This window comes from Lethenteron reissneri, chromosome 46 (genome assembly GCF_015708825.2).
Source record: "Lethenteron reissneri isolate LAM-NWPU_2019-01 chromosome 46, ASM1570882v1, whole genome shotgun sequence".
In the NCBI taxonomy this organism is placed as follows: domain Eukaryota; kingdom Metazoa; phylum Chordata; class Hyperoartia; order Petromyzontiformes; family Petromyzontidae; genus Lethenteron; species Lethenteron reissneri.
In genome coordinates this window covers 5,700,555-5,718,822 of record NC_083824.1, presented here as the reverse complement: position 1 = coordinate 5,718,822, position 18,268 = coordinate 5,700,555, and the positions used below count along the sequence as shown (strand labels likewise).

At 49.2% G+C, this 18,268-nt stretch overlaps 1 protein-coding gene across 1 annotated transcript in view; it reads left to right on the top strand.

Moving 5' to 3' along the window:
* Positions 1-8,160: 8,160 nt before the first annotated feature.
* Positions 8,161-18,268, top strand: part of ANO8 (anoctamin 8) — a 48,715-nt gene continuing 38,607 nt past the window's right edge. The window contains exon 1 of the mRNA XM_061570725.1: positions 8,161-8,438. Coding sequence (XP_061426709.1) covers positions 8,276-8,438 — 163 coding nt within the window. The 5' untranslated portion in view covers positions 8,161-8,275. The remainder of the gene's footprint in view (positions 8,439-18,268) is intronic.

The following is an 18,268-nucleotide window of genomic DNA, read 5'->3' as shown; positions in this document are numbered from 1 at the left end:
AGAGCCAAGCCACAACATTTACAATCTGAGTACGACGTTTCGCCAGTAATTACAACTAGCTTCATCAGGTGACAGCCATTTGCTATAGAGCGACACATCGCTAACCTTAAACACCCAGTCGTTCATAAAAGCTGAAGGCGGTATAGTACTATAGTAATAGAGCAAGTGCAGAATCACCGAACCGGAATTGATAGCTAGAAAGCATTTAGCGCGGGGCCTTTGAAAGTACGGGCCCTGTAGCATCTGTAGCTACTTTTGCTACGAGGATAATCCGGCACTGTGCATTGGCAGTAGTGCACAAAACACAACCACAACACAAACTCAACACAGTTGTGTATGACACTGGCCTCAAAAGGAAACATAAGAGGCGACGTTTCGGGCAATGGCCCTCCTTCATAGCAAATCAAATTGTAGTATTGTTAGAGCGTGTTTACCCAGGACAGCCTCGCTGAGCCTCGTTACTTGAAAGACATTTCACTAAAATAGAATGTTTACTTGATAAATTCCAAGTGTGACCGCAATGTCCGTGTCGGGCTTGTATTGATGATCTATTGCAATAAAATATTAAAACACATCTTGACTGCTATAATTGTTGTTGCAGTTACTGTGTGAACGGGCAGATGGGTCAATTGCAGAAATACTTGATCACAGTGAATGTAAAGGTGCAGCACTGCAATGTTTTCCTGCCGGTCGAAGAGAGGCCATCTGATCGGTGGCTCTTAACTTCCCACTCAAGTCCAGATGCCACCTTCTGCGTTTGTGCTGTCATCCCAGCATCTCACCCACATCCAGAAGAACACCGGTGGACAGAGTGGTAACAACGTGGACGTCCAGAATAGGCATTCTCATTCGGGTCCCTATAAAATATTGCAACCCTCCTGGCTTAGGGGTCGTCCATAAATGACGTCACGCACCTGGGGGGGGGGGGGGGTGTCAGACATTTGTGACGATGTGTGACGAGGGGGGGGGGGGTTTGAGAAATGTGACGTCACATCAAAATGCGGAAACTTTAAATAAATATAGACAACACGTTCTACTTAATTAAAAATACTTTTTGATAAACGTTTTCTCCTACAACATCAGAGTGCAGCGCCACATTAAATACGCACTACAATGACAATAGTTTAAAGCGATTTGAAGCATGTTTTTTTTTTTGGGGGGGGGGGGGAAGAGCTTTGTGACGTCATATTTGAGGGGGGGGGGTCTGACTTTTTGTGTCGCTGCGTGACGAGGGGGGGGGTCAAAAATCGTCCAAAATCGCGTGACGTCATTTATGGACGGCCCCTTAACCCCCACGGGGGGTCGGAAACCTGCAGCTCCAGCGTCGCACGCGGCTCTTTAAGCGTCGCTTCGTGACGTTTACTTACCAACGACCACCGCCTCGCGTTCGCCACGCTCCATTACGGGCTCTTGAAATATCGAGGGAGTTTTTGTTGATAATTGTTTTTTTACCCTTTATCTGGCAACAAAACTGACATCTTTTTTTTTTACAAGGAGTCATGTTTGCATTGACCACAATACCTGCAGTTGGAATGCAAACAAAAAACATAACTCTGATAATGTATGCACTGTTTGCATTCCGACTGCAGGTATTGTGGTCAATGCAAACATTACTCCTTGTAAAAAGGTGTCAGTTTTGTTGCCAGATTAAAGGGTAAAAAAACAATGATCATATTTTGTTACTGGCAAATGAGGTACCAATGGTGGGGTTTTTATTGTTATCGAATTCTAAAATAATGGCTCTTCTTGTTATGTTGGTCGCCGAAATCCTGGCTTAAGACATTCCTCGAAGACACTGGTGGTGTAACCAGTGCCGGATTAAGCTGGTGCGGGGCCTGCAGCAAATGTTATAAAGGGGCCTTAAATAAATAAATAAATTCGAACACTTTTTACTTGCACAGTAAAGTAAGTGTATTTTTTTTCATTTGCTATACAGCCAGATACTGCGACAAATCGCTAACCTTAAACACCCAGTCGTTCATTAAAGTTGAAGGCAGTATAGTATTAAAGTAATAGAGCAAGCGCAGAATCACTAAACCGGAATTGATAGCTTGAAAGCATTTAGCGCGGGGCCCTTGAAAGTGCGGGGTCCGTAGCTACTACATATGTAGCTACTTTTGCTACGAGGATAATCCGGCAGTGGTGGTGTAACCACCACCCGCAACAGAGCGTCGGACAGGCCGATGCGCACATCTCCTTAATGAAAGAACATTTCAAGAAAAGCCACAGCAGTGCGACTTGTGACCATGCAACCAAAAATTTTGGGACATTTCGCGGTTGCAAGATGTTAACTCCCTCGCCTGGTATGCAGGAGGGCTTGGGTTCGATCCCGACCCTGACGCCTGCTGCTGCTGTATATCTGGAGTTTGGGACGTCGCTCTTCCTGTGGTCGCGTGGATTTTTCTCCGGGTCCTGATCAACATCATGCGTTTAGAGTATTTGGCTGCTATAAATCTCCACGTGATGATAAGCCACTTCGTTATCATTTGTGGCCAGGTCGTTTCTGAAAGAAGAACTACATAGCTCAGTGGACCTTACCCGGTAAAATAAAATAAATAGTTGTTTAGTTTATAGTTGTGATTAAGGAGGAACAGCAAAACTACACGAACTCTCTCCTGAAACCCGCTCGTCGTGTCCAGCAGACCTCGACATTGGCGTTTAGATGTTTGAACATATTGCTGCCAAGCGCACGGATAGAACAGGGCTTCCGGGGAAAATGGGCTGCACTGGAGGAAGCTCTAGAGAGGCGAGGAATCGTTGAACGCACCGATATTTTGCCCAACTTCGATGACTTTTCGTGACAATCTCTCAAGTGTGATTTCTAAACGTAGTATCGACGGTTCGATGTTAACGTGGCCACGTTATTGAGGGACGACTGCTGTGTGGTGTTGTCTTGGTGTGGTCTGGGACTGTTTTGGTGGTGTTCTTGCTGCCTTGCCCAATCTTCATAACATCGGAATAATAAGATGAATTAATGTATTTATTACACTGGTCAACAACAAATTTTTTTTTTTCTGGCCTGGACTTTTGCAGCTGTTTTAGACTAATTTCAGGGTGCTGATTCCAAATCTGATCTCAGATTTGCTCTATCACATCTCTTTTTTATGCTATCGGCATACCCCATTTTCATTGATTTTACCCGAAATTAACTCTGTCACTTATGATTGCAAGTTGTTGCGAGTCAGTGACTGCTTTAGTGTTAAAATATGGTGCTGTATTTTTAGGATAGTGTGTTTATAATATCATTTTATGTAGATATCCACATTTATTTAATATTTTTCTTCCGCAGTTTTTATTGGAAATGAAATATTTGATATCTCAAAAACCTGATGTGATAGACAAAAACTGATGCCAGATTTGGAATCAACACCCCAAAATTACCTTATAAAAACCGTTGGAATACCTTATGCCAGAAAAAAGTGTGTTGACCAGTGTTATTAACTCTAGCCTCAAGAAGTCGGTTAAGAGCACAGTTAACAGTGGTGCACCAAACACCGTTAACGACACAACGCAACACATCCGTCAATAACACCGTGACCTTCAAATAAATAGTACGTCATAGGCGACGTTTCGGGCGTTGCCCCTTTATTCAACACAAATGTGACGTGCTCTAAAGAAGAGTCATGCACCGAGACGTCGCCTGTCATTGCCTTCTTATTTTAAGGCTGCGATGTTCTTGACGTAATAGGCGACGTTTCGGGCGTTGCACCTTTATCACAAATGATCCTTATGGCGGTGCTACGTGACCCCGCCATGAGGTTAAAATGTGACGTGCTCTGAAGAAGAGTCGTGCACCGAAACGCCGCTTTCATTGCCTTCTTCTTCTTGTAAGGCTACGGTGTTCTCGACGATTGTGCTCAGTCGTCATACTTTATAAGCTATATAATGTGTACGTTTGACCTGATGTGCATGTCTTGATTGATACTGGGAAGCAAGCTTTGGGTGAGTCTTATTTGCCGGTGTCTTATAATCCGGATAATACGATATTATTGAACGTAATAATTTGATGCTGCGATTGTCAAGTTAAAACTTTGCAAAACTGTGAACGGTGTCAGATAAAGCGCGAAGCAATGAATGTGGCTGTCGGCCGTTTGATTCTTAATTCTATTGTTAGAAGCGCAGACTCAGAGCCGCACTGCTCTCATTAACAATCCAACATAGACACCCACTTCTTCTTCATATGCGTACACGCGTATCTATATTTATATTCAGTTCCAAGACTTACACTCGCAATGTAACACACCGCACTGAATTAATTCACATGCAGATTATGTAACTCATTCGTATTGATATAATTTAGCCATACATAGACGCTAACTCACGTAACTCGTTTACGGAGAGTAACTCAAGTAACATTTAAAACCATCAACTTTCTCACGCCTTATCATTCACCTCTGCTGTCTTGTGTTCATATTTAATTGTATCGTATTCATCAACATTGACATTGACCTCTTCAACGTAATTATCTTTTGCAAACTACCACAGTCTATCTTCTTGGTTCTTTCGGTAAAGTCACGTCGAGGCGACAGAGTCTGAATGGCTCTGTCGCCTCGACGGACCTGGTTTTCACCTGAGGACGGCTGCTTGCGTTGTGGCCGAAACGTCGTGAGAATTGTTTTATTATGTTTTATTTTTATTATTTTATTACTTCCCTTCTACGTGACTTTACCGAAAGAACCAAGAAGATGAATCCCTGCAGTCACGAAAGCTTTAAATCGAAATACTACAGTCTAATCTTAATTTTAGAACTTTCGTGACTGCAGTAAATGTTTATTTGGTTCTTTCGGTTAAGTCACGTCTAAAGATAAAATAATAAATTAAATTAAATAATAGCATACGACGTTTCGATTGCAACACAAGCAATCATCATCAGGTATAATGAAATAGCGACATAAAATCTAACCAGAAAACTATAGACAGACATATTAGCAGACAGATATCACCAAGATACATAGAGGAAGCAACACAGGAACCAGAGAGGGGTGATCATCTCTGTGGGGTGGCCTTAAATAGACAGAGGGGGGAGGAGGCAGAGAGAGGGAGGGGGTTAGGGAAAACATTTGCATATCAATGAGTGGTCCAAAAAACAAGGTTCTGCAAGTGCGATGACACGGCAAGCAAGTCTGAAAATCAGAAGGACAAACTAAAATTCAATAACCTAGCAACATATCGAAATGTAATGTAATACAACACAGAGAGTCGGTCAACACACAATTAACGCATAGCCTGGTTGATTACGTATTTAAAAGATTGCTAAGTTAGAATTTAAATGTGAACATTCCAAAGAGAAGACACCAGCATTGACGTCTCCAAAATATGATAATTGTTTTTTTACCATGTTCTTGGTCCTTTCGGTAAAGTCACGTAGAAGGCAAACAATAAAATAATTAAATATAAAACAATAAAATTCTCACGACGTTTCGACTGCAACACAAGCAATTATCTGGCAACAAAACTGACACCTTTTTTACAAGGAGTCATGTTTGTATTGACCACAATACCTGCGGTCGTAATGCAAACAAAAAACACAACGATGATCATCATTTGCAACATTAGCATTTTTTGTAACAATAGAGGTTATTCATTATGACCAAATCACCTGCAATGCAACGCGATCTCGTCAGAGCTGGGAATCAGAGCACGGTTGACCCTGAATAGTGCTTGGATGGATGACCACAAGAAGGGTTTTAATCAGATGCGAGGTTACATGGTGGGCAGCAGAGGGCAGTGCAGTACAAGCCGTTGTTATACTGTTTGTCTATGCTCCACAACATTCTATACCCAGTGTATATTCAAAAGACGTAGTGTGACTTGAAAATGATGTCCAATGTATTACTTGCAAATGTGGATTTAACGTGTCCAGAATTTTAATTGGTGCATATTGCAGCAACCAGGAATGACACATGCTGCACAAGCATTGTATGCACCAATCTTGGGCGGCAAGTTTTTCCTTTTTTTACATCTTACATAATGAAACATGGATTATTTTAAGCGTTAAGGAATAATCTTAATTTTGGAGCTTTCGTGACTGCAGGAATGGGGTCTGGCTTAGTGTGGCATGGGGTCTGGCTTAGTGTGGCAAGGGGCTTAGTGTGGCATGGGGTCTGGCTTAGTGTGGCAAGGGGCTTAGTGTGGCGTGGGGTCTGGCTTAGTGTGGCAAGGGGCTTAGTGTGGCATGGGGTCTGGCTTAGTGTGGCAAGGGGCTTAGTGTGGCATGGGGTCTGGTTTCGTGTGGCAAGGGGGTCTGGCTTAGTGTGGCATGGGGGTCTGGCTTAGTGTGGCATGGGGTCTGGCTTAGTGTGGCATGGGGTCTGGCTTAGTGTGGCATGGGGTCTGGCTTAGTGTGGCATGGGGTCTGGCTTAGTGAGGCATGGGGTCTGGCTTAGTGTGGCATGGGTCTGGCTTAGTGTGGCATGGGATCTGGCTTAGTGTGGCATGGGGTCTGGCTTAGTGAGGCATGGAGTCTGGCTTAGTGAGGCATGGGGTCTGGCTTAGTGTGGCATGGGTCTGGCTTAGTGTGGCATGGGGTCTGGTTTCGTGTGGCATGGGGTCTGGCTTAGTGAGGCATGGAGTCTGGCTTAGTGAGGCATGGGGTCTGGCTTTGTGTGGCATGGGGTCTGGCTTAGTGAGGCAAGGGGTCTGGCTTAGTGTGGCATGGGGTCTGGCTTAGTGTGGCAAGGGGTCTGGCTTAGTGTGGCAAGGGGACCTGGCTTAGTGTGGCAAGGGGCCTGGCTTAGTGTGGCAAGGGGGTCTGGCTTAGTGTGGCAAGGGGGTCTGGCTTAGTGTGGCATGGGGTCTGGTTTAGTGAGGCATGGAGTCTGGCTTAGTGTGGCAAGGGGGTCTGGCTTAGTGTGGCATGGGGTCTGGTTTAGTGAGGCATGGGTCTGGCTTAGTGTGGCAAGGGGGTCTGGCTTAGTGTGGCAAGGGGGTCTGGCTTAGTGTGGCATGGGGTCTGGCTTAGTGTGGCAAGGGGTCTGGCTTAGTATGGCATGGGGTCTGGCTTAGTGAGGCATGGAGTCTGGCTTAGTGTGGCAAGGGGGTCTGGCTTAGTGTGGCAAGGGGGTCTGGCTTAGTGTGGCAAGGGGTCTGGCTTAGTGTGGCATGGGCCTGGCCTAGTGTGGCATGGGGGTCTGGCTTAGTGTGGCAAGGGGTCTGGCTTAGTGTGGCATGGGGGTCTGGCTTAGTGTGGCATGGGGTCTGGCTTAGTGTGGCATGGGGTCTGGCTTAGTGTGGCATGGGGTCTGGCTTAGTGTGGCATGGGGTCTGGTTTAGTGTGGCATGGGGTCTGGCTTAGTGTGGCAAGGGGTCTGGCTTAGTGTGGCAAGGGGTCTGGCTTAGTGTGGCAAAGGGGTCTGGCTTAGTGTGGCATGGGGACCTGGCTTAGTGTGGCAAGGGGACCTGGCTTAGTGTGGCAAGGGGTCTGGCTTAGTGTGGCATGGGGACCTGGCTAAGTGTGGCATGGGGTCTGGCTTAGTGTGGCATGGGGTCTGGCTTAGTGTGGCATGAGGTTTGGCTTAGTGTGGCATGGGGTCTGGATTAGTGTGGCATGGGGACCTGGCTTAGTGTGGCATGGGGACCTGGCTTAGTGTGGCATGGGGTCTGGCTTAGTGTGGCATGGGGTCTGGCTTAGTGTGGCATGAGGTTTGGCTTAGTGTGGCATGAGGTTTGGCTTAGTGTGGCATGGGGTCTGGCTTAGTGTGGCATGGGGACCTGGCTTAGTGTGGCATGGGGACCTGGCTTAGTGTGGCATGGGGTCTGGCTTAGTGTGGCATGGGGACCTGGCTTAGTGTGGCATGGGGACCTGGCTTAGTGTGGCATGGGGACCTGGCTTAGTGTGGCATGGGGTCTGGTTTAGTGTGGCAAGGGGACCTGGCTTAGTGTGGCAAGGGGTCGGGCTTAGTGTGGCATGAGGTCTGGCTTAGTGTGGCATGAGGTTTGGCTTTGTGTGAAAATTGTATCTGGCTTTGCGTGGCATTGGGGGGTGGGGTGTTCGAAGGAAAGCGTGAAGGCGTGGCTAACCCTGAAAGGGGCGGTTCTAATCTGGTGGGCGGGGCTTACATTGGAAAGTGGGCGGGGTGGTAAGGTGTGGGTCGCCCCCACCCCCTCGTCCCCCCGCCCCCTCGGTGCGCGCCGGCTCCTTAGAGCTGCCAGACGCTCCAGAGGGAGGAGGAGGAGGTGGTGCTGGTGGTGGTGGCGTGCGTGAGAGAGCGAGCGAGAGAGCGAGAGAAAGCCCCCTTTGTGTGTGAACGAAGAGGAAGCCCGCCTGGCAGGGGCCATGCAGGACGCGGGCGCCAGGCAGCGCAAGCCAGCCTCCAGCGGCAGCGGCTCCTCGGGTGCGGACGGCATGGGAGCTCCCTCCGCCACCGGCACCACCACGGGCAGCACCACGGGCAGCAGCAGCACCACGGGCAGCAGCAGCAAGGGAGCGCACGTGCTGGGTAAGGGTCGCTGCGCGGTCGTGACAGCGGCAGAGCGGTTGGAGTGGGGGAGGTGTAGGGGGTGGTGGTGGTGGGGGGTGGTAGTGGTGGGTGGGGGAGGGTGGTGGGGGGGGTGGTGGTGGTGGGGTGGTGGTGGTGGGGGTGGTGGTGGTGGTGGGGGGGGTGGTGGTGGTGGTGGGGGGGGGGTGGTGGTGGTGGTGGGGGGGGGTGGTGGTGGTGGTGGGGGGGGGTGGTGGTGGTGGTGGGGGGGGGTGTGGTGGGGGGGGTGGTGGGGGTGGTGGTGGGGGGGGTGGTGGGGGTGGTGGTGGGGGGGGTGGTGGGGTGGTGGTGGGGGGGGTGGTGGGGGGGGTGGTGGGGGTGGTGGTGGGGGGGGGGGTGGTGGGGGGTGGTGGTGGGGGGGGTGGTGGGGGTGGTGGGGGGGGGTGGTGGGGGGGGTGGTGGGGGGTGGTGGGGGTGGTGGTGGGGGGGGTGGGGGTGGTGGTGGGGGGGGGGTGGTGGGGTGGTGGTGGTGGGGGGGGGTGGTGGTGGTGGTGGGGGGGGGTGGTGGTGGGTGGGGGGGGGTGGTGGTGGGTGGGGGGGGGTGGTGGTGGGGGGGGGGGGTGGTGGTGGTGGTGGGGGGGGGGTGGTGGTGGGGGGGGGTGGTGGTGGGGGGGGGTGGTGGGGGTGGTGGTGGGGGGGGGTGGTGGGGGGGGGTGGTGGTGGTGGTGGTGGGGGGGGGGGTGGTGGGGGGGGGTGGTGGGGTGGTGGTGGGGGGGGGGTGGTGGTGGGGGGGGTGGTGGTGGTGGGGGGGGGAGGTGCAGGGGGTGGTGGTGGTGGGGGGTGGCAGTACTAACGCAGTGCAGTAACAAGGCGGTGTGTAGCAAAGGCAGGGCTCCAGAACGACGACAACAACAACAACAACAACAAAAACCCACAACAAAGCAGCGCAATGCAGTGGGGACGTCGCGGCGCGGTTCCAGCAACGGCACCGCGATCAGCCCGGGGCTGAACTCCGGAAAATGTTTGCCCGCTTCAGCTCCCTCGCTGTTGGGGGTGCTGGACAGCAGCATGCAGCACAGCACAGGACTGAGTGTGTGTGTGTGGACGTGGAACAATGCAGCAGTACAACACTCGGAGAATAACAGTGCAGTGTTTTCTGTATGCAACAGCAGCGGCAGTACGCCAACAATGCAGAGCAGCAGCGCTCTGCACGGCACAGCAGATGGGAAGGCCAGCACAAGATGCAGCACTAGCAGTGCGCAGGACACACACGCGGCAGCACGCACAATATCAACACAGCAATGGGGAGTACGCAATGCGTTAGCAACACAGGCATAGCTGTAAACCCCTTATCAGTGCCCCACCTTATTCGAGACAAATTCAGACCTTATTGGTCACCCCGTGCCCCTTATACATGTCAACGTTCATCCTACAAAGTCACATCACAGCAGCTCGCGATACAGCACAACGCAGCCGGACAGCACATTACGAGCACAGTGAAACTCATTGCAGTATGCAGCAGCAGCAGCAACAGCACGTGGTTTTCCTCTCCTCTTGCAATACCACGTGATTGTAAGACAATGCAGGACGCCACAAGGTGGCGTAGGACGCGCCCCGCCGCGGAGATGGAGCAATGAAATCCCACGCCCTTGCAGGGGCTAGGCTGATTGTTGCCTTGCAGGACCGTACATTTAGAGCCCTTTGTCAATCCACTCCTGTGGGCCACGGAAATTATTTCACCTAACTTGACCATGCTGGTTAATTATGGTCCAAGCACTATCCAGGCTTTAAGCCTGCTTAGCGTGCGAGAGCTCGTGAGATTGGGCGCAATTCTGGGTGATTTTCTCGCAAGCCCCAGTACAATATGGGACTCGAGTATTTAACTTTTCGCAGCACGGCATGCAAACACGGTGCACTGTGGCTGCTTCGCGACACCACGCTTTGTACGGTTCAGTTGCGCCAACCACTGTCCTTGACGCCGGCCATCGAGGTAGCCACCTTGATACTGGCCTTAGCCTAGAGCAGGGTTCGCCAACTAAAACAACAAAAAGAGAATTTTTTTTTTCGAATTCTGTGAAAAACCGCCAAATATTTCCAATGCGTGTGAATACGAGACCGGGGTCCTTAATATATAACGCTGCGGAGCAGTCGTTTATGAGCCCCAGATTGCTGACCCCTGCCCATGGTGAACTGGACTCCCATGGTAAACTGGACTTCCATGGTGAACTGGACTTCCATGGTCAAGGGTCCGCAACCAAAATAACAATAAAAAATTTTTTTTCGAATTTCAAGAGCCGCACTGCAGCCCTTAAAAGATCCGCAGGTTACCATCCCCTGGTCTAGAGGACCTGGCCTTGCCTGGCCATGACACTGACCTCAACCTAAACATCTCCAGGCCGTAGCCTTGGCTTGCGCCTTGTGGCTCCCACGTAGACCTGCTGCCACCCTGTCACGGTTGTCCGAAGATTGTCCCCTTTATGTCCTGGGAAATCTAGAATAAGTCTTCCCCGTGACGTGAAAGGTCTTGCTTTCTGTCCGTTGCGTAAAAAATACACCATTCGAGACAATATGTTTACGTGGTTCTCTGGTCATCTTGTATTGTGAGGTTTTCATCTTTTTACCACGGAGTCTCCCCCCCCCCCCCCCCTACTGCTTTTAACTTATAGGTAGTAACCCTCGCTCATGGCCTCAGCCTTGGCCTTGGCATTGGCCTTGCGGATCCAGGTCTTTAATCCAAGACTGATTTCCGGCCAAAAGGTCGTGGCACAGCTTGGGAGTCTGTGCCGTTCTATTTTGATCAGATCACCGGGGGAAAGAGCGCACGGCAGCGATAGGCGTCAGTGGTTGGCATGGGCACCCCCGGGTTGCAACGAATTAAATGGGGATGGTCCTACTGTCCAATTTCCTCATTGCCCCTTTATAACCTGGTGCCTGGGCACCCTCACCCCCCTCGAGCCCCCCCCCACACCACCGGTAAGCACGCTTGGCAAATGTACGGTGTGAAAGAAGTTCAAGCGTACACACATCCCGGTGGGGCTCGGTGAAGTTGCGCCGCCTGCAGTTGTGATGGGACAAGTTGCGTCAAACATCCCCGAGTGTAATTCTGTCGTAATTTGGCAATTTGCCATCATCATTATTATTCGTGTTTTTTTTATATTCCAGTTGTGCTGTACGTGGTTAATGTCGCTCAGGGTAGGTCAGCCACGCTGAGCTGGTGCCACCGATTACCCGGTTTCAAATCTGTGCAAACATCCGTAGTGTCTAAACCGGATTCTCAAGTGGAGCCAGTTGATTGTCTCATCCTGGCCACCCTTGACTTCACACGCCGCTACCGCCCCACCACCACCACCACCCTCATATGAAATTTGGTTTTGCATTAAATTTGACTACATTCCTCCTCGAAGAATGGAACCAATCAATTTTGATTGACATGTGATGAACACTCCTTGCAAGGCATGTACATTGCGTGGCCCTCGAGTGGGATGAAGTGGCCTTTTGAAGTTGCTTACGAAGTTGTTCTACGAAGTCACCCAACGCGGCCATTCTCCGGCACGGGGTGATGTGCTGCTATCTTCGGATTTCCAAATGCAAAAATATTGCCCTCTTCGTGACGTGACGCTGTTAGGGCAGTTGAAATATAATTGAGAGAGAGAAAAAACCCCATCAATTTCCACCGTGCTGCTAGTGTCATGATACAAAGACATTCTGCAGTGAGCAGTGCACCACCTTGTGTCAGAGAGTGGGCCCCAGAAAACAGTGTCGCAGAGAGACTTGTTCACCTGTTATTCAGCCAGGTGAAACGCACTTGAATTGATATCCCGCACCTCCAATTAGCACGGTTGGCTACGTACGGTACGAAAAAAGTTCAACATACATATCCCAGATGGTAGCATGCTGACATTGGCGCAAGTCTGGTGATAGATTTTAAGATTAAGTCAAATGAAAGTTGAATGTATTGGTCATCATTGCCCTTCGTCAGGACTTCCGCTGTGATGTCTTATTTGTTTATTTACTTGCCAATTCCCATCGGTCACGCGCCATGAGACGAATCATGCACTCGGATCTCTCGGAACAGGGCCAATCCATCACGGTAGAGAATGTCCCGGGGAAGAAGATACCGCAGAGCCAGCTCTAAGAGCCCTTCAAGTGATATGCATATGAGAGTAATGTTCATCGTGTAACGATAAAACCGTTAATTTCATTTGCAGAGCTGTAATTTGGCCAAATTCGTTGCAGTGACGTTTAATCTGATGGGTTTATTTTTGCGCGCAGTCGTTGGTGACCAGGCCTAGTCCCATCAACTGACGACAATTTAGGTCGCCCATTTGCTCACGGGCGGCTGGAACCCGGATTCGAACCCAGGTTCTCAGCGGTGCCGGCTGAGCGCTGTGACCTCTTAGCCACCTGGTCATCTCGACATTTTTTTTCAAATAATAAATAGACCTGGGTGAACCACGGTAAGGTGTTGGTTATGGCCGAGGGCACATTTGCCTCGAAAGATGATGTATAACGAGATAAGAATAACAATGACAGCAGCTTAAAGATATTTTTCAAGGCTTCTTTTTTTCAAACCGTCAACAGTCTGGTCAAGTTTTCTCCGTACACCATGGCAGGGAATGGTGGGGCGGCACTTGCCGCCCTTGCTAGCGCTCTTCACTCGTTTGCCGGCAGCGTTTCTCTCGTTCGCCGGGCTACTCTTGAAGCCCCGGGCGCAGCGGTGGCGCAGTGTTTAGCAGATCTCGCTTTGAATCCGTTTCCCCAAGTTTGACGACGAGCGGTATCCGAGAGAGTCCTGGGTCCTCTTCTTCGCCAACCAGCACTGACCAGTGTGGAGGAGGAATCTCCAAGACCGAAAGATGGAGTGAGGTCTTCATTCAGCAGTGCATTGGTCATGGCTAATGATAATGATGATGCGCTTCTGCGGCCGTCTGGAACGCTCTTCCTTCCAACAGGAATCCACTGGAGCTATGCACTTTTAAATAATCTAGATTGAAAACTAATTTCTTTAGAATTGCTTTTGGTATTTAATTTATTGTCCTTCCCGGCACCTCCGATTCGCACGGTTGGCTACGTACGGTGCGAAAGAAGTTCAGCATAGATACATACATGACAGTGAGGTTATAACTCTTTTCATATCAAGTGCTGTACGTTAAATATTGGAGGGGGGGGGGGAAGTAGTGGCGAAGTGGCACAGCGGTCAGAAAAATTTATTTTGACCCTAATGACCTCGGTTCAATTGCCAACCATGGCAAATACTGGAAGCAAGTGGCGAGTGACATCCGAACTGGTTCTGCGCCACCCCTCCACAACTCTCGGAGCATAGTGAGGCCTTCGTCTAGCAGTGGATTGGCGAAGTCGTGGACACGTACACGCCCTGGAGTAGTGGCCACCGGAGCAATGTGACGGTGTGCGAGACTGAACCCTGCACACTTGCGGCACATCGGCCGTGGTCGCGTGTGGCCGGCGCCTTGCGCAGCGCAGGCGATGGTGCTGTCTCTCCGTGCGACCGCCCGACTCGGAGAGAGCTTGCAGCACGTGGGGGCGCATGGAGCGCTTCAACCCGACTCGAGCCACGGATCCCATCGACGTTCCTCCTTTTCCCGTCGACGTCTCTCACCTTTTCCCATGAACGTTCCTGCTTTTGCCGTTGCTCCCTCCTCCTCCTCCAGCTGCGACACACGTGGCCCAGCTTCACGAAAACTCAGCTGCGATTAAAGAATTTGATTCGAAACGATTTTAGTTTTTTTTTGGCAGTCAATAGTTGGGGCGAATTGTCGCCCGGCTTTAGTAACTATGGGAGCGTTGCGCACGTCGCTCGGGAGCTGAATTAAATCGTTTTGGCCGGCAGAATTTCACACATTCGCCAGGATTACTCCTAAAGCCGTCCGCTGGCTCGCAATCCTCTTGCCGACCTTAAGAGGTGCTCGCTCACGACACTTGTCCTCTGCGGCCTACAATACTCAGTGCTGGTGGGTCTTTGTAGAATGCAGCGTGGGAGGTTCTGTTGGTGGATCCTGTTGTGAGCGTTTAGCTGCAAAAGTAACGAGTCTATCCTTGCGATTACTCGCGGGGATATATTAGATACATGTGCTCCGCTGACTCCTGTTATCCGCGAAAATGCGTGGATATCTGGAAGAATTTTCACCCCTGTAGTGACCACTTCTGTAGACGCTTATTGTCCATGAATAGGGTGACTTTGCCTTGATAATCTTCTAATTAGTAATGATGTGTGTACGGTTAACTTTCTTTCGCAGCGTATGTAGCTATCCGTGCTAATCGGAGGTGCGGGGGAAGGACAACAAACTAAACGATGACAACTTAATAAGAAAAAATGTACTACGCTTCATCAGTCCCCGGATGGATGAAAGGTCTCACTGTACTCTTTCAGTCACGGGGTGTCGTTTAATCGTACTTCACCAAACTGCTCGGTGCAGATGGGCAAAGGAAGTGTGGGTAACCCCGACACACATTCAGATCTCACTCGCCACTGATGTTAGCCGTGGCTTGGGATTTAACTAATCGGGACCACCGCTGTTGATTGTTCGTATTCTTGATTTGAAGTTTTTGTGACTGCAATGATCCATACTCTTTGGTTCTTTCGGTAGTCACGTAGGTGAAAATAAAATAAAAAATGAAAACAACTAAATTAAATCACGACGTTTCGGGCGCAACACAAGCGTCCTTCATCAGGTGGGGACCACCACAGCGAAAACAATCGCTGAAGTATGGATACTTCAACGATTATTTTGTATGCATACTTTACCGAAAGAACCAAAGATTTTTCATCATGGGACCTCCTTTGCCAGTACCAAAATATACTAATAGGGTTTTTCCTCTTTTTTCTGGCAACAAAACTGACACCTTTTGCAAGGAATCATGCTTACATTAACCACAATACTTGCATTTGACTGCAAGTATTGTGGTTAATGTAAGCATGATTCCTTGCAAAAGGTGTCAGTTTTGTTGCCAGAAAAAAGGGGAACAACCCTATTAGTTGAACCAAAGATTGTACGAATGTTGAACTTCCTTTGCACCGTACGTAGCCAACCACGCTGATCGGAGGTGCGACTGTCCAACAACGTGCTGCTCCTTTAATCAAGCCAGGAGCAATCATATGGGCTGACATTCGTGAAGATTATTCTATGTACGTCCTGGGTGTTTGTCATCATCACTATCTTCATCCATGGTCAATCCACTGCTGGATGTAGGCCTCGCTCATTTGCCGCCATCCATCCTTCACGGCAAGGCCGTAGCCATGGAGTCAATATTCAGGGGGTCTGGGGGTCCCCCCCCCCCCCCCCAGAAAAAGAAATCTGATTTAGAAAACTAATTTCCTGCCTAAAATATGAAAAAATTCACGAACACGTAGGATGGACTTTTTTTTACAATAATGTCTAATAGTGTATTGTATTACATTGCTCTGTTTTTTCTTACCTTTTCTTGTTTCATTGTATGTAATAGCAGAGATTAGAGATTAATGAAGTACAACCATAACCGCAATCATATCTATTTTATAGCAATCTATTGGGGGGGGGGGGGGGCATCTTGAGCATATTTGAATATTGGGGGGGATGTGTGTCCCCCAATATATATTATAATTACGGCCTTGCTTCATGCTACCACGACGCAACAATAGATTTTGCTAATTACCATTGCATATAAAAAAAATGTTATACCATGTAGGCGTTCAAGTTTAATTTGTGTTATGTATTATATAGTTTTGCATCCAACTAGGACCGATTGGCACGGTTCAAGTTAATTTATTAGGTATAGCCCTGTGAGCCATTCGGCTCTTGAATCGGGTGCAACCGCAACAAACAAAAAACAAAAACATGAACAAGAAAACATCTTATAGTGACTATGTGCAAACAGAAAATCCAAGAAAAGACAGCAAAATATCGCAGAAAAAGCACCGTACACCAACACTGTGTGCAAAAATCTCAGTGGGATGCAAGTCAAACAACAGCAACCACAAGACAACTTAGATTTAGGCCATCATTCTAACTCTGTACTACAACAAACAAACATGGCCAAACCAAATAACTTTTCGAAAATCACCAAAATAAAGCCATAAAAGCAATGAAACAGTGATCATAGGAACTGTGACCGAATTTTCTAAATAAACGACGTAAACAACATGTACTACCAAACTCTACAGCCATAGCTGGCTGCATGAGTCACTCCACAACAGCAGGAGCATCAGTCGGAGTGTCAACATTTTTCAATGCACCTTTAAGATCAGCACACTAAATCAAAACACAGATCATACTTTGCAGCGATCATCCGGAGCGAAACATTGTATTTTAGGCCACTAAATTGCAGTGTCAGCTAGGGGTGTACAACTCCTCTAGAGCAGTTTTGAGTCAAGATCTCATAGGTAGTGATTACGTTGGCTACGTACAGTGCGAAAGAAGTTGAACATACATAGTTAACACAGACGGTAATTGCCTATAGGGCATCTGGCAGTTTACCAGCGTTGGTTTAGTCAAGCTGTGAAGCCTTGACTACTGATGATGATGTTTTTTGTGTTCTTTGTAGAGTGGCATTAATACAAATTGAATCTCACAATCGCCGAGGGACCACATGACAAGCGGGGAAGGCAGCGGCGGCCACGTGGTGAGCCTGCGCTCCCCACAATTGCCCAAGTTCTGTGGTCCTCTACATATGGAATGTCGAAGGCGCTCCAGAGCTTGCATGTTTATAACCGATGCTACCGACAGAATTCTCTCCCGGAAAGCCTTAAAATACTTTTTTTTTGTTTTACACGGAGAGGCAAGTATGGGACGGAGGTGTATCGTCTGTAATTTAATTTATTTAAAGCAAATTAAACGCTGAATGTGCAGACGTGGCAAGACTGTATTTGCCACGATCAAAGGGTAAGCAATATATGGCCGGTAATCAATGATTTAGGTTGAGCAACAAGAAAGCTTGTTGCACTTTCTGGTGTTGTTGAAAAGCAAAACTGCTCCTCGAGGATTCGTCAGCAGTCCACGAGGAAATGGTTGGTTTGCACGCAAGTTGCACGCAAGTTGCACGCAAGTTGCACGCAAGTTGCATGCAAGTTGCACGCAAGTTGCACGCGTGGTACAGGCCACCAGGATTGCGGGCTGTGACGACACGATGTGACGCGTAAGGGCCACGCGGTACGCGAGTCGACGGCGTGTACCCGCGTGCGGAGCAGCACAGCAAGTAGGTGGTGGCTGACCCAGCTGCCCCCCCCTCCCGTACCGTGAGAACCCGTTGTCACTTGAAGGCTTCTCAAAGGTGGCTCTGCGGTGTCCGTTTCGGCGGGCCGTTTTCTCTTTTTGCGCGAAGGTTGTTGCGAGTCGATGGTTTGAGGGCGGCCGCCAATGACGGCGCAAGATCTCATCGAAATTTGGTACCCGCGTTTAATTTTGGCCAAATTTCACTTCTGGGAATGAAACATTTCCGTCTTGACAAGTGCGTGTGTTGCTCTCTTGTGGCAAAGCCAGGAGGGCAGTGCTGCCCCTTTAATGTGTGAACCGGAGGTTACTTAGAGAGACCTCGGCGGTAACTCTGTGAAGTCCACCTCAGGTGAGACCGCTTCACTAACCAGGGTGGGTTGCACATTCCGCTGCGAGAGATCCGAAACGATGCTTCGTCTCGTCACATGACGGGGTTTTAAGTGGGCAAACAATATTTGCCAAGAAATCAGTAAGCAGTTTCTGCAGCACAGGCTGTACTTTAACCAAAAGCCGTCTAACCTCGGGGCAAACGTTATTGCATTACAAGATCCACACACGGTGGCATGGCATTAAAGCTGATGTGGAACTGTCCTGGGAGGGGCTTCTTACCTGTTTGAGTTTCTATTCTGAGCTAGGAGTTGTTAT